Below are 15,978 nucleotides of genomic sequence, written 5' to 3' on the forward strand. Positions count from 1 at the left end.
AGAGCTGAATGGGGGGCAAGGGGTGTAATGGGTGTGGCCTCAGGAACCAGGCCTTCTGGATTTTAATCCTGGCTTGCTGCTCCTAGCTTGGTGTCCCCGTGCCTCACTTATCTCATCTGTGAGATGGGGTTGATGATTAGAGTAGCACCTGAGAACGGGGTCTTGGGAAGGATTGGGTCAGTTTCCGGCATGCAGTTAGCACCCAAGAAATGTCCTTTATTTTCCGCCTGGGTCCTTCCTCTGCTCTTCAGAGAGCCCGCTCCAGAGTGTCCTTGCCAACTGCACTTACCCGCTCCCCCTGCCCCTTCTCAGAGCCCTCCGCTGACGCACCCCACAGCCCGGAAACTTCACCAGGCACGTGCTCGGGCAGTCCCGTCATGCACACCTCCTATCAGACACGTTCAGGGGTTGTGGGGTGTAGTTTTCCAGTCACCTCTGGAGATAGTGACAAAGTGATGGGCGCGGGGGGGGGCGGGGAGCAGGGACAGGCGGGGACGAGGTGTTGTGAGTCTGGCGATGCTGCAGGAACCGAGAGAGGAATCCATCACTGCGTGTTCATCCAGACCCAGAGCCGGCCTTTCTTCTCCCGTTAAGGACAAGGCGGGCAGGACATCGAGGACACGGTGAATCTGGTGCGGGGGCCAAGTAGCAGAGGGCCAGGTTGTAAGACCCAGAGAAGCAGAAGAGGCTGGGCCAGGAGGGAGGAAGAAGGACTTGGGAGGCAGAGGGAGGCCATGTGCCCCCTTCCTGTGCTCGCTGTCCTGAGTTCACGGCGACGTCGACAGGCTGACCCCCAGGTCGCCGCCTGCCTCACCCTGGCCCCGCTGATTCATCCCAGAAGGTTCTTTTCCCATATCTCTTTTTGGTCTCAGTGCTGGGCTTGTGGGGAAAGAAAGAGTCAGGGGTGTTCGCTCTGTCTGCGACCTCAGCGTCTCAGAGAGGGGCTATCAGCTCCTGGCGGGGGGCGGGGGGGGCGGCGAGGACCCGTGGGGACAGTCTTGGGACTCCGGGTGGGACAGAATGAAAACGCAGGGGACACCGAGAAAGAGCACACGATTCAACATTACGTCAGTTCCTTTAAGGACTCAGATTAAAACAAAATCTCCCGAACAGAACAGCTGTGGGTGGAAGGGTACAGTCTGCGGAGCAGAGACACGTGGATGCCGGTCCCGTCCTCCGATCCACGGGCACCGGAAGAGTCTCGGTGGAGATGCTTTCCCCCAGAAATGCGGCGCCTGGCCTGGGCCACATTCCAGACCAGCTGCGCAGACGCCGCAGCGTCCCATGCGGCGATGGCCTTTGGCAAAAGCCCCTCAGCGTGATGCTGGCATGTTCCCTGGTCCACGCCCATGTGCGGGGATCCCAGTGGTGATGAGTGATTCTCGGGGGATGTTTCCTCATTATTCTTGCTGAGATGCTAGCTTAAGGGACAGGGCGCGTGGGCAAGCATTGCTGGAAACTTCCAGGTGAGTCCAGACCTTGGATACTTCCTAGAGTCATGGCTGCCCCCAGACTCCCAAGCAAGACGTACACAACAGTAGCCTCCGCATGGGCCTCTCTACCACGGCTGCGCCCAGACCACGAGCTTTGGGGCGGACGTAGGGAGACACAGGGAGTGTGGATTCCCAGTGAGCGAGCTGAGAGCCCGTCCTGTTTACTCTCACGTAAGAAAGCATCAGGGGAGGCGAGAGTGATAGTATAGGGCCGCTGCGGAATCTGCATTCAGGCCAGAGGAAGGCGGGTAGATGGTCTGTAAGCCCTGTCACTCGAGGCACTAGAATGACAGTTAAGGACAAAGCACTTGCAGTGCACCCCAGACGGGACTTGACCGCCTTATGCAGGGGACAGTTCAGCGAGAGGACCTGGCTACGCTGTCCGAATGAGACACATGGTCGTTTTGGGTGAAGCCCCAAAGGCCACAGGCCCCCCAAGTTCTGGCTTCTCAGGTGGGTGGGGCAGGGGTGGCCCCCTGGGACAGGTACCTGCCTCCATGGAGTTTCCCATGATGCAGAAGGACCTAGGTGAGGTTCTGACTCTGCATCTGGAACTACCACAGAGGATGGAAATACCGGAGGCTTGTTGGGGGGGGGGTTGCCACGGTGACAGGGGAGCAGGGCCCAGAAACCCTAGAGAGGCTGCCCTCCCTTCACACCTCGTTATCCGTGCTCTCCACTGGACCTCTGGCCCGGCCCAGGGCAGCCTCCTGGTCTGTCACCTCAGAGCCTCTGCTCACCCTAAGCCCCAGATTTGGGGAGCGCTTACCTCACGGGTGCTCTCTGCTTGGTAGACCCCCTGGAAACCCCCTTCCGGTCTGTGGCCTCATCGTGGCCCCTGGAGAGGCTGCACTAAGGCAGGTGGGAAGCAGGCCAAGAGGCAGGAAGTTGCCGTGCAGTTGCCTAATTTCGTTAAGCTCCCTCCCCTCCCCCGTCCCCCACCTGGACTTTTGCCCCCCAAATTTCTGCCCCCCGCCCCCCGCCCCCTTTGCTAGCTCTTATCTTTCCTGTTGTCCTCCATTCCAATGGCACAGTCCCGCAATCCCTCCGTCCTCTCCCCTGTCTGGGCGAGACGCCCCCTCTGTGTTCCTGCACCTGCCACGTTTCCCCCATAGGGCGCCCAGCACGGGTGTTGCAGCCGCACCTCGGCCTGGCCATATGTCTCGCTTTGGAATGAAGTCGTCTGGCCGGTTCCCATCCCAGGGCCTGGCCCCGGAGAAGGGCGCCCAGTAAATGTTCGCTCCTTCGGTGGCTATAGGCAGGGAGACCAGACACTGGGATTTTTCTAAAGCAAATCCTCTCTCTCTGGAAACCCACAGACTGTTCAGGTGCGGCGCGTGGTCTCTGGTCCTCGATGGAGGTGAAGGACAGAACAATCTTACAGAATCCCTCTGCGGTCTCTGTCTTGCTGTTCTAGAATTGGGGGTGGGGCCGGGTAGACAGGGGGAAAGGGGGAGTCAGGGCAACATGCACTTTTGCTTGGCTAATTGTCAAGTTCACAGGGGAGCTAGAAGGTCAAACTGTGACACCCCCAGTCCAGCCCACACGACCTCTGATGTAAAAACTCTATAACCCGGAGTTAAATTTCCTCAGCTGGCTGACTCCCAGCGCCTTTTCTGGGGTCGGGGGAGGGGGGACGCGCCTTCTTCCAAAGCGTTTCTCCCTGGCCACCCTTACTGTTCACTCTTCGCCGTGTTTTATACATGTGACTCGTCTCGTGTCTTGAAATGCCAATCAGTATCTTGCCCACAGAGAGAGCTGGGGCTGGTGAACACAGGGAGCCAGACCAGTCTTCTGGCTCTTCTGTAAGGGACCTCTACCAGTCAGTTCGGGTGCAAATGGGCGAATCTAGCTCAGGCACTCAGATGGACCTCCACCGGTCAGTTTGGGTCCCAGAAGGGTGCAAATGGGCGAATCCAGCTCAGGCACTCAGATGCAGAAACAGGAGGCTCTCCTTGGGGCACGGCCTGGCCGGAGGAATTTCCCAACATGCATAGCGCTCTGTGGAGAGAGTTAGATGGCTGGTACCTGGATGCAGGAGCAGGGAGTGAGCCTTGAAAGGGGATGCCTGCGGCCAGCGTCTAAGGGGAGGCAGGGCAGTTACAGAGAGCCTAAATGAGACACAGCCAGCAGCCCCCTCCAGCTGCACTCGGAGCCCTGAGCTCTTCCCTGCAGGGCCAGGAAGAGGCTTCGCTGGTCTGCTTTATGGCTAGCCCCACCCCCAAGAAGATGGGGATGTTGATGTCCTTGTCAGATCTCCTCCCGGTGGAGGGGGCGGGGCGGCAGGGAGAACAGAGCTGTTGGCCGCCATCAGCGATTCAGGAAGAAGGACTTGAGGCTCTGGAAGAAAACGGACTTCTGTCTCTGCTTCTGTTTCTTTTTGATGATGGGCACCCACACCAGCCCGCACACCAGCATCATGAGTCCCAGCGACAGGAAGGCGGGCCCTATCATCTTAAGGACCTTAAGGCTGTTGTTGCCCAGGTGCAGGGTGTAGGCCAGGCAGGTGATGACCACGCCGAAGAGCAGGATGGCGCCCCCCACCGACATGATGACGATGGGTTTACGGTAGATTTCCCAGTTACTCCTGGGGGTGGCGGTCCAGACAGACTCACTTCTGGAGCTGATGCACAGGGAGCTGGCGGTCTGGCTGGGCAGCAGGTCCTTGGATTCCGGAGACTTCTCCTCGACCTCCAGGGCCCTGGGGAGAGCCTCCATTGTCACGGCTCCTCGGGACTGGGCACCCGGTACCCGCAACAGTTAGAAGCAGGGGTGAAGCCAAAGCGGTCCTCACACGCCCTTCCTGTTCTCAGCATCCGTCTGCAGCCTGGCTCTCAGCGGAGGGCGATGCCTGGCTTTGTGCTAAAGCCAAAAAGAAAGTCAGATGAGATCCACATAAATAAGAAACCACTCCCTGGCATGCTTTTTGTCTTACTCTTTTTTTTCCTTTTTTTTTTAAAGAATTTTTTAATGTTTATCTGTTTTTGAGAGAGAGAGAGACAAAGCACAAATGGTGGGTGGGGCAGAGAGAGGGAGACACAGAATCCGAAACAGGCTCCAGGCTCCGAGCTGTCAGCACAGAGCCTGACGCAGGGCTCGAACCCACGAACTGCGAGATCGTGACCTGAGCCGAAGTTGGACGCTTAACCGACTGAGCCTCGCAGGCACCCCTCTCTTGCTCTTAAAACACCAGACTGTGTATGGACTGGAGAACAGCACGGCCCAGGATTTTATGTGCTTTTTCAGCACTGGACAGTCATGCCCCGGGCTCAGAGTGTGACCTTTTTGATATCTAAATGCCCCCTTTCCCCACCCTCCTCATGAGTTACATCAAATCAGATTCCTACCTTCCCATTCTTTAGCGGGTAAAGGAGTGGAGTCGATCCCACCACCTGTTTGGATTTCGCATCCAGAACCCGTGTGTGTACCTCTCGGTCACCAGAGCCCTCTCCTCCCCTGGCTGGTCACCTGTGCAGAGCAGTTCTGGAGCTTCCGAGAGGCACCACTTACCTGGAAAGCCAAAGCTTTCCACCAGAGCTGTGCTAGCTCAGGGGCCTTGAACGCAGCATTAAAACCTTTCGTTCAAAAAAAAACCAAAAAACAAAAAACAAAAAACTTTATCAAGTTCGAGTGCCAATGCCTATGTATTTGCAATAAGGCACTAAGATATGAATGGCTGGATTTAGACACTTTTCCTGGTATTTTAGGTACTTTTTGTGTGTGGGAGGAAGGGGAGGCTGGGAGAACCGGGGGGGTGGGGAGGGGAGGTCTTCACCGAGTCACCGTCACCGCCCGGATTCCTGTCCTTGACTTGCCTCCAGATGGTCTGGTGCAGGGTTCGTGCCCTAGAGATGCGACATCCCCATCGGGGAGTGAGCAAGTCAGAAGACAACTTCCTTTCTGCTTCCTTCCTCCCTCCCTCTCGATGATCCTGAGCATAAATCCACCACTTTTTTGTAATGTTTATTTATTTTGAGAGAGAGAGAGGGAGAGAGAGAGAGAATCCCAAGCAGGCTCTGCCCTGTCAGTGCAGGGGTGGGGCTGGACCTCATGACCCGTGAGATCATGACCTGAGCCAAAACCAAGAGTCGGATGCTTAACCGACTGAGCCACCCAGGCGCCCCTAAATCCGCGTTTCTTTACAACACTGCTTGTCTCCGTTCTTCCTGGCAGAGCCCGGAGCCTCCCCACGTGAAGTCCAGGCAGAGCTGAGCTCTAGGACCATGCTGGCCACTCTGTCCTCTCAGGTCCCCAGAGCCACAGACTCTCCGTCTGTTCTCTGCAGGGCCCCTGCCTGCCTGGGGTGACTTTCTGCAAGCAGCGCTCTCTCCAGCCCCTGCTCTCCTCCCTCCTTGGATCCACTGTCTTTGGTCCTCAGCTCCCGCCCTTTCCCTCCTCCAGGTGGCCTGAGACTCTTCCTCCAACCTCTTCTTCTGTGTCCTGTTGGATCAGGCCCCAGGATGGGGTTTACTCTGTGTGAGTGGGGCACCAGAGAGCAATTTCCAACAGCAAAAGGTGTGTTGGGGAAGGTGGGCAGTTCATCCCAGTCACAGTGGGCTCCCCCCACCAAATAGGGTGAGTCAGACCCAAATACGGAGAGGGGTGCATGTCTGGAAGTCATGGTATTGGCTCCTGGGTGAAAGGTAGCTTGGGATAGGGGCCCCTGGGTGGCTCAGTCAGTTGGCTAAGCATCCAACTCTTGATTTTGGTTCGGGTCATGATCTCACAGTTTGTGGGTTCAAGTCCCGCATCGGACTCTGTGCTGGCAGTGCAGAGCCTGCTTGGGATTCTCCCTCCCTCTCTCTCTCTCTCTCTGTCTCTCTGTCCTTCCCCCCGATTGCTCTCCATCTCTCTCTCAAAATAAATAAATAAATATAAACTTTAAAAAAAAAGAGAGAGAAAGGAAAGGCAACTTGGGATAAAGGAGATGGTGTCCAGAGCTTGGAACACTCTGGAACTGCTGCTTCCTCTTTATCAAGGCTCTTCCACGAATAGCAGCATCACTGAGCGAATGGTTTCTCCTCCAACGCTTCCCTCCCAGTGCTCATCTCAAACTTAATCCCTCACCTCCCATCCTCCCTCACCCCTGCAGCAGCTCAGGCCTGAACCACTGGACCTGGTGTTGTCCCCCACGTCCCCGTCCCCGAACCATAATGCTCCCCCTTCCTGCCACAAGCGGTCATAGACCCCTCCCCTTTGCCACGGAGGAAATAAGAGCTGTAAAATTGCCTTGCCTTCAGAATATAGATATTCACGTTCATGTACGCTCATCTAGAGAGAGGCTATTTGGATCTCTGTGTCCAATGACTTTGAAGAATATGGCGGATGTGCTTTTGTAAGTAAAGGCGCCCAGGTGTTCCCTTCCCCTTGGGTCCTGTGGTCTCTTTGCATAAGCCACGCAGCTGTTTGTAAAGTGATCTTTTCCCCTACGGGCTGGGGGTAAGGAGGGGCATCACAGAGCGTGTTATGAGGTCCTAGCGAGGGGACTTTGTGCCGGTTAGTGCAGCCTGGTTTCTTATGTGGATGTATTGACGTCCCCAGTAGGATTTTCTCTCTGGGTAGTCATTTCCACCGCTTGGTGGTGCAGATCCAGCCCAAAGGGTGCTGCCTTTGGATGCTGGGGGTCCCTCCCTCCCTGCAGTGGGTTGAATTGTCCACCCAGAACCTCAGAATGTGACCTTATTTGGATACAAGGTCTTTGCAGGTGTAATTAAGGCAAGGGTCTGCAGAGGAGATCATTCTCAAAGAGACCAGTCCAATGACCACGTCCTTCTAAGAGGAAGGAGAGGAAAATTTGACATACAGAGGGAAGCCTTCCTGAAGACGGAGGCAGAGGTCGAAGTGATGCTTCCACAGGTCAAGGACAGCCGAGGATTGCAGCAGTGGCCAGAAGCGAGGAGAGAGGCATGGCATGGCTTCTCCCTCAGAACCTCCGGAAGGAACCAGCTGCGACGTCACCTTGATTTTGTACTCTGACCTCCCGAACCATGAGAGGATAAACTTTCGTTGTTTTCAGTGACTGAGTCTGTGGTAATTTAGTACAGCAACCCCCCACCCAAAACGAACACACCCACCTTTAATGTCCTTGACATCTCAGAGGTGGACAAGGACTGAGGCCCCAAAGTTGGGCTGGCAGAGGAGACAGTGGAAGGAAGGCCGGAGATGCCGGGGCTTCTGGACTCACCAGAGATTTGAATGTGGGGCTCAGCCCTCAGAGCAGCCATCTGAGAAGGGAGGATGGGTCCCTCTAACCTGGAGACCATGTTTGGAGCATCAGGAGGCAGACTTAGCCACACGATTGGGGTTGGGCGGGCTGCAGGCTGGCGCCAAGATGGCTCCCTGGATTGGGACCACACAGCCGCGAGAAGGAAAGAATCACGAGCTGACAAGCCCAAGCACGAAGGAACATGCACTTATGTCCAAACACAACACTGACCGAGAGAAGCCAGACACACCTCCGTTTACATAAAACCCCATTTACATAACATGAGATTTCATTTACATAAAATTCAAAATCTGTGCTATTTGCAGTTAGGGATAGTGGTTCCCTTTGGTGGGGGTAGCGGGTGGGGGATACAATGGAAACTTCTGGGGTGCTCTAATGTTCTGATTCTTGGTCTGGCTACCGCGGGTTACATGGGTGTGTCTGTGCTGTATATTCATGATATGACTAGTTTTCTGTGTGCACATTAAATAGCAATAAAATGTTTAAACAGAGATAATTAAAAGGCGTAACTAAGGGCAACATGTTCCCCTTTTTGGATTCTGACTAGAACAGACCCATTATATAAAGACATTTGGGGATAATTTTAAGGAAGTTTGAATTTGGATTGGGTTAGATGACACTAAGAATTAAAAATTTATATTTGCAGGGCGCCTGGGTGGCTCAGTTGCTTGAGTATCTGACTTCTGTTCAGGTCATGATCTTGCAGTTCGTGAGTTCGAGCCCCGCATCGGGCTTGCTGCTGTCAGCACAGAACCCGCTTCGGATCCTCGGTCCCCCTCTCTCTGCCCCTCCCCCACTTGTACTCTCTCTGTCGCAAAAATAATAAACATAAAAATTAAAACAATTAAAAAATAAAAATTTGTATTTGGTAACGCTATTGTGGACACAAAAGCAAATGTCTTAAATTTTTTTTAATGTTTATATATTTCTGAGAGAGAGACAGCGTGAGTGGGTGAGGGGCAGAGAGAGAGAGAGAGAGACAGAATCCAAAGCAGTATCTAGACTCCGAGTTGTCCTCACAGAGCCTGACACGGGGCTCGAACTTGTGAACTGCGAGAACATGACCTGAACCAAAGTTGGACACTCAACCCACTGAGCCACCCAGGGCGCCCCCAAAAGCAAATGTCTTAAAGATACGGAGATGCGTCTTGAAACATCATACAGGGGAGAAATGCTATGATGCTGTGACTCACACAAAAACATTAAACTCTGGATGCAATATGACAAAATGCTTAATATTATTAAATCTGGGTGGTGGCTATCTAGAAGTTCATTATTATACTACCTCTCTACTTTTGTGTATGTTTGCAAAAGCTTATGATGATGGGAGTCTGAATATACATATAGACAATGACCAGACCACATATAAAGTCAGAACTCTGACCCACAGTCTGCAGGAATCAGCCCAGGAAGCCAACCTGGTATCTGTAAGTCTGACTTTTAGGAAGTCAGGCCATGGTCTCTAGCAACTGACCCAGCAAGCAAGACGATAACCAAGGACAAATGCCTTTTGACAACAGGAGCAATTCGACTGGGAAAACAAAGTCCTTTGGACAAGCAGTGTGGACCAACTGATGTTCCAAAGGGAAAAAAATGAAACTCGACCCCACCCCACCGCATCAACAAAAAAATTAATCTGAGACAGATCACGGGCACAACCTGAACATAAAAGCTAAAACTGTAAAGATTCTAGGAGGAAACAGAGGAGAACACCGTTGTGATCTGGAGGCAGGCGAGCGTCCTCAGGGTAGAGTAGGCAATAACCAAGAACGAAATCTTAACCAAGTAAGACCTCATCGTGACTGAAAACTCCTGTTCATTAAAAGCCACTGAGAAGAGGGGCCCCTGGGTGGCTCAGTCAGTTAAGCGTCCGAGTTCAGCTCTGGTCTTGACCTCATGGTTCGAGTTCGATCCCCGCGTCCAGCTCTGTGCTGACAGCTCAGAGCCTGGAGCCTGCTTCCGATTCTGTGTCTCCCTCTCACTCTGCCCCTCTCCCGCTCAAGCTCTGTCTCTCTCTCAAAAATGAATAAACATTAAAAATATTTTTAAAAAGTAAATAAAATGGGAAAAATATTTAGACATACCATTACAAAGGGAGGTAAACAGATGGACAAGAACCCCATGAAAAAGTGCTCGATGCTGATACTCAACAGGGACATGCAAATTAAAACCACCAGGAGATACAGCCACACGCTCACTAGAATGGTTAGTATTTAAAACGGTGAACCGGGGAGCAATCAGAACTCTCTCGTATGCTGATGGTGGGGACATAACATGGCAGGTGCACTTTGGAAAACAGGCTTGGGAGTTTCTTATGAAGTTAAACACACACCTACCTTATTCCTCCTAGAAGTTCCACCCCCAGCTAATTATTTGTCCAAGAGACATGAAAGCCTATGCCTACTAATGACTTGTGTAAGAATATTCATACAGGACCTTCACCCACAGCACCCCAACCAGAAACAACCCAACAGCAAAGTGCGGATCCATACAGCGGAATGCCAGGCAATAAAAATGAATGAACAAGGAAAAGGAACAAAACTTTTGAGACACATGCGGCATGGATGAGTCTCATAGACATGCCGGGTGAAAGAAATCAGATTTATGAAAGAGGACATATGTTGTATATTTCCATTTATAGGACATTCTGGAAGCTTCTAAGAACGAATTGAAGGCGACAAACTCAAAACAGTCATTGTAGGGAAGGGAATTGCAGGAAGGAACTAATGGATTTCCCTGGAGCAAACGGAAATGTTCTGTGCGTGGTGTTGGTGTGAGTTTCGTGGCGGGGGGAGCCCATTTGCCCATGTGGCACACTAAGACCTGTGCGTTTCCGTGTGTGTAAATTGCACCCCACAGATAAAAGGACCATTAAAACCCTAAAAATAATTGATGGGTCATGGTAGGGAGTAGGTGGAAATACAGCTGAACCGAGAATGGCAGAATGTCGATAAGGGTTGAGGCCGAATGATGGAATGTGGGGATCCAGCAAATGGGCGTGAGCAAGAAAGAAGTGGGTGCCTGGTTGGCTCTGTTGGTTGAGCGTCCGACTCTTGATTTCGGCTCAGGTCATGATCTCAGAGTTGTGACTTGGAGCCCCATGTCTGGCTCTGTGCTGGGCTGGATGTAGAGCCTACTTGGGATGCTCTCTCTGTCTCTCTTTCTCTGTCTCTCTACCCCACCCCCACTCGTATGCTCTCTAAATAGAAAGATAGATGGATGGATAGATAGATGGATAGATAGATAGATAGATAGATAGATAGATAGATAGATAGAAAAAATGGATGGATGGATGGATGGATAGATAAGGTGGATGGATGGATGGATAGATAGATGGATGGATGGATGGATAGATAGATAAGATGGATGGATGGATGGATAGATAGATAGGTAGATAGATAGATAGAGTGGATGGGTGATAGATAGGTAGATAGATAGATAGATAGATAGATAGATAGATAGATAGATAAGGTGGATGGATGGCTGGATGGATGAATGGATAGATAGAGAGATAGAGAGATAGGGTGAAACATGTTACCCAGGAAAATGAGAGGTGTGGGCAGAGGCAAAATGACCCCAGAATAGGGTGGAGATGTTATAGGGAGATCTGGAAGGTGAGGGAGTCACTTGGCTCTTACAGGAAAGACTGTATAACTGATACTGATGAAGAGGAAATCCAGAAAGGTAGAGAAGGTGCTTCTTGGAGAAATTAGGAACTGGGACAGAAAATGCAGATGAGAGAGAGAGAGAGAGAGAGCTAAGAGTTTGTCCACCTTGTTTCTGGAAAGACACCATCCCTTGAGGGGAAACACAGACTTGCAGTGAGCCAGGGGGCCTTGGATGGAGCAAAGACTTGGTCCGGTGGCCTCAATGATCTTCTCCAGGAGGGAGGGACCCACAGGACCATCCCTTAATCTTGTTAGAGCTGGTCTACTCATCTACCACGTGCTCGTGATGGTGCACTTACTCGGAGACCCCGTCTACATGTGTCATTTCCGTGTGGGGCTGTTGACCTCGTATCCCCCAGGTTGCTATGCAGTGCTCTGCAAACAGTGCTCACCAACACCACAATGCTTTGCGACAACTCCCATGTGCTATCCTCTGCTAGATACTAGGAAGCCAGTCTCCCTCCATGCAGAGGAGCTCAGGGCGTGCGCGTTCCTTCACTCTTCTGCGCATAGTTGCTTGCTCAGTGGTGTCTCTGACAAATGAGGTGAAGAGATGTCTCCAGCGAGAGGGGAGAGAACTGGCTGGAAGATTTGGGCTTTTTCTCACGAGGTCACCTATTCATCCGCCAACATGCAAATGGTCTGGTGCTGTGTGTGTGTGTGTGTGTGTGTGTGTGTGGATTATGCGAGCTGGTGAGCGGCAGCGAGTGTCCCGGATAATAAGGACCAAATACTTGTCATCCAGCAGATTCCCTGAGCGTCTGAAACGTAGGGAATGGAGGTTGGAAGCGAAGTGAGTGAATTAGTGCCCTGGAGGTGAGCAGACAGTGTCTGTACCTTCTTTGGGACTGAGAGCGTTCCGTCCCCTCCCAGATCCCTTGAGGGGCTGGGGCTGGGGCTTTCTCAACTCCCTACGCTCTCCAGCAGGTTCGCTCAGTGCTCGGTGCTTTGCTGAGTCTGGGGACACAGCAGACGCTTGTTAAGTTAAATGATTCAAAAAGCAGGGGAGCTTTGGCAGGAGAAGGAGGAGAGGGTTTTGCCGGCAAGTGGAGCTCACCCTGCGAATTTGCTTGCTTTCCCGTCTCTGGTTGGGACCGTGGGGGCGGGGAAGGTGAGAACTGGCCAACATCAAGTGCCCAGTCCTGTTTCTTCCACCCGATTGTTGTCAACGACACCCCCTGACCTGAGCGGGGCTGGTAGGGTGGGATTGGCAAAGCGGGGGGCGCTGAGGCGGCTGTGAGGGGCCAGGCGGGCATGCTGCCCATGCCCCCACCCCCGGCCTCTAATGGACTGGCATCTGTCAATGGCGAGGAAGCTAAGCATCAGAGAGGTTAAGTGGCTTGCCCAAAGTTACTCAGTGGTGAGTAGCGAGCCAGGGTCAGAAGGGGAGTTTGGGAGTCTGGGTGGCTCCAGAGCCTGAGTTCGAGCCTATCCTGCTCCGCCTGGAGACAGTTTCAATGTTCTTTCCAAACCGAGGGAACGGTGAGTGGGGAGGACACTGGGAATGGGGCCCAGGCAGCACACTGAAGTCCAGTGGTGGCTGCACTGGGTGCCGGGTAAGGCCTGGCGGTGCTGGGTAGAGCCATCGAGGAGGCCAGGGGCTGGAGCCGGGGCCCCCGAGCAGGGGCCGGAGCGGCCGGAGAGGACACAGAGTCCCCACCACTGTCACTCAGATGGAGCTAAAACGCCTGGTCCCTTTGCCTCCTGGCTCTCGGGGGGCAGCACTATCCTAATCCCTCCCATTTTACAGATAGGGAAACTAAGGTCCAGAACCGCCTGGCCCCACACCCTGGACCATGCTTTCTCAGAGATGGGAGCCCTGTCTTTCCCCGTGTCCCGTCTTCGCTGCCCCCATTCCTGGCTTCCCACCAGTACCTTCCCGCACATCCTCGCCTCGGCCCTTCGCTGGCCACGCCCTTCTCTGAATGTGCCAGAACTCGGTCCATAGTGTCACATTGCTAGATTTCGCCAATAAAATGACAGGGTGCCAGTAAATCTGAATTTCAGTTAAAAAAAGAAACAAGTGCTTTTTTGGGGGGGTATAAGAATGTGCGTTATCCCACGTGAGACAGACACCAAAAGTTTCTTTTGTTGTTTATGAGAAATTGGATCTGGGCTGGGCATCCCGCTAAGCGGTCTCGGAACCCTCCTAAGGGACCCCGCTGTGCTTGGGCCTGGAGTTGTCTGTCCCTCCCCTGGCAGGAGCTGGGGCTATTCTGGGAAGCGTAAGGACAGAAAGCAGAGCTCGGAGAGAGGCCCCCCCCCACCCAACCTTGATGGACGCTGGGGCCAGAGAGCAGGGTCACCCGGTGGGAGAAGAGGGGGAGGGCAGGCCACAAAATACAAGTGGCGGAAATAACACGATTGGTTATTCCTGAGAAAGACCCATGCGTGGGTCTGTCTGTGACATTCCTGAGACACGGAGGGTCGTGCTCTCTCTCTCCGCCGGAGTCCCCACCAGTGACCCCCTTCTGATGAGGTGAGCGGGGCCCGGCTCCTGGGCTGATAACGTAGAGGCTACAGCAAACGTTTCTGAACGCGCTGCCGCTGTCCCCACGGCTCGGCCACCCATCTGTCACCTGCTCACAGCACTTCTAGGAAGGGAAGTTCCCCAAAGGCCATACTCCACCCAGACAGTGCCATTCACCTCCCCCTTCGTGTCACCGGGCCAGCATCCAGACCCTGCCCAGTAACGAGGTGGAAAAAAATAGCTCAGGTGGTAACGTCTGCTTTCACGGGGAGGATTGGTCCCCGTGGCACACGTTCACCCTGCGCGTTCCTGTCCGGGTTTCGCCTTTTGAGACGAAGCCCGCCCCGGCCAGCTTGCTGCACCTTGTCTCCCTGGCACCCGCCCTCGGCGCCTGCCGCACCTGCGGCAGGGAGGGACAGGCAGACGCCGAGGTCTGATATCTGGGATGCACGGGAGGACATTCTGGGCGTGAGGTCCCGCCCGTGCACTCTGGGAGCTGAGGGCAGCCTGGCGCTTGGCCGTCTGGCGGTTTTGTTCCCGCCTCTGCCCAGGTTTGAGACTGAGGTCCCTGCCCGGCCCTCCCCGCCCCTCCCAGCTGCCAGGGGTAAAGGCTGGATGCTGTACATCTAGCTGTCTGCACAACAGCTTCTGCTCTCCCAGGTGCATAGCAGGGCGCCCCCTCCTCTCCTGCCACCACTCGCCCGGGGCGGTCCCCCCAGCCTGCCGGTGGCCGCTTCCCCCCCACCCCCGTCCCCAGGCACAGCCCCCGTCTCCTTTACCCCTCATTCACATTGGCCTTCCCAATTCCAGCTCCAAGACTGAACACGCTCTAAAGCACAGTGAAAAATCATCTCGTTTCTCCGGGGAAACGGAAGGGCAGAGGGGACCAGTCCCCTCCTTACTTACTGTCCTCAGGGTCCCAGGAGAGGACGGTGAACCTGGGAATCAGAGGCAGCTTGCACGGTGGGGGAGGCACCCGGCAATGAGTTTCTGTTCAAGTTGTTCATCCCAGCCCTGGAGAAAGCCTCCCCGGCCCCCTCCAGGAGCTGGTGAGCAGTGAATCCCAGCCACTGAGCAGGCTCCAGTGGGGATGAGCTCACCAGGATATGGGCTAATGGGTTAACCCTTGGCGGGCTGCTGGCACAGGCAACGTCCGGTGGCTTTGTCTCCTCTCTGCTCAGCCACTATTAGGCGAATCTTGTGCAAAATTAATGAAGCTTCTGTGCGGTCTGTCTTCAAGTTTTGGAGGAGATGTGCCTTCGGTTGGTCTCCGGGCAGCTCGGGAGAGCTGGAGTTTCCGGGTCGGTGGACTGCGTGATGGTGGTGGAGGAGATGGCAATGGGGCTACCAGAGGGTGGGCTCAGAGGCTCTGCACGCGCTCGACGGGGCAGGCCGTGACAATGAGATCTGGGAGCTCTGTTTGTTCTGGAAGTCAGAGAGGGCAGGTGTATGCTTATTTAACGTCCTCGGTTCCAAGGTGGCAGGGACGCCTCTGGGAACCAACCCACCCCCCCCCCTGCCCAGTGCCTGTGGGTGGGTGCCATATGTTGACGACATATGGGACCCACCCCAGGCCCAGGCATCTCTGAACCGGTTATGCCCCTGTGGCTTTTCGTGTTAGTGATGGAAAGAAGACGGTGGCAGCCTTTGCAATGGTGGGGCGGTGTTCCTACCTCTGCAGTTGGGCTTATAGAAGCTGCTTACGAAGGGTTGGCTTGGCCACCCTCAAGGTGCTGGGGGGCACCCAGAAGCCGACAAAATTGCCCGAGACCCTGAGCGCCAGACTGGCCCTGCCCTTCTCCACTAACTGGAGGATGGGAGCAGCCATTGCTCCGCACTGGCTGTGCGGCTCAGGGTAGGGGAGGGTCCTTGCCACTGGCCCCAGTACACTGGGGGGCTTCCCCCATGCTCCCCCGTAGAGGCTCCCCCAGGAGTGAGCTGGCAAACGCAAGACCGAGGCAGGCGTGGGAATATTCCATGTCTGCCGTCTTGATTTCTGTACCCCTGACATGAACAGGAAGTTTCCAGACTGGAAAGACCCCAGACAGATGGCCGGGCGGGCCGTGTAATACATGACAAGAGACCGTGAGAGCCGCATGGTGTCTTCTCAGGGGGTGAGTG

The 15,978-nt window shown here is 54.2% G+C and overlaps 1 protein-coding gene across 1 annotated transcript; it reads right to left on the minus strand.

The window, feature by feature from the left end:
• Positions 1-1,056: 1,056 nt before the first annotated feature.
• PIRT (phosphoinositide interacting regulator of transient receptor potential channels) lies at positions 1,057-15,354 on the minus strand. The gene is made up of 2 exons (XM_043583141.1): positions 14,764-15,354; positions 1,057-4,355 (listed from the first exon to the last, which is right to left on the minus strand). The coding sequence occupies exon 2, from the start codon at positions 4,209-4,211 to the stop codon at positions 3,804-3,806; it is 408 nt and encodes a 135-aa protein (XP_043439076.1). The 5' UTR covers positions 4,212-4,355; positions 14,764-15,354; the 3' UTR covers positions 1,057-3,803.
• Positions 15,355-15,978: the final 624 nt, after the last annotated feature.

The sequence above is a fragment of the Prionailurus bengalensis genome, chromosome E1 (genome assembly GCF_016509475.1).
Source record: "Prionailurus bengalensis isolate Pbe53 chromosome E1, Fcat_Pben_1.1_paternal_pri, whole genome shotgun sequence".
NCBI classification, from domain to species: domain Eukaryota; kingdom Metazoa; phylum Chordata; class Mammalia; order Carnivora; family Felidae; genus Prionailurus; species Prionailurus bengalensis.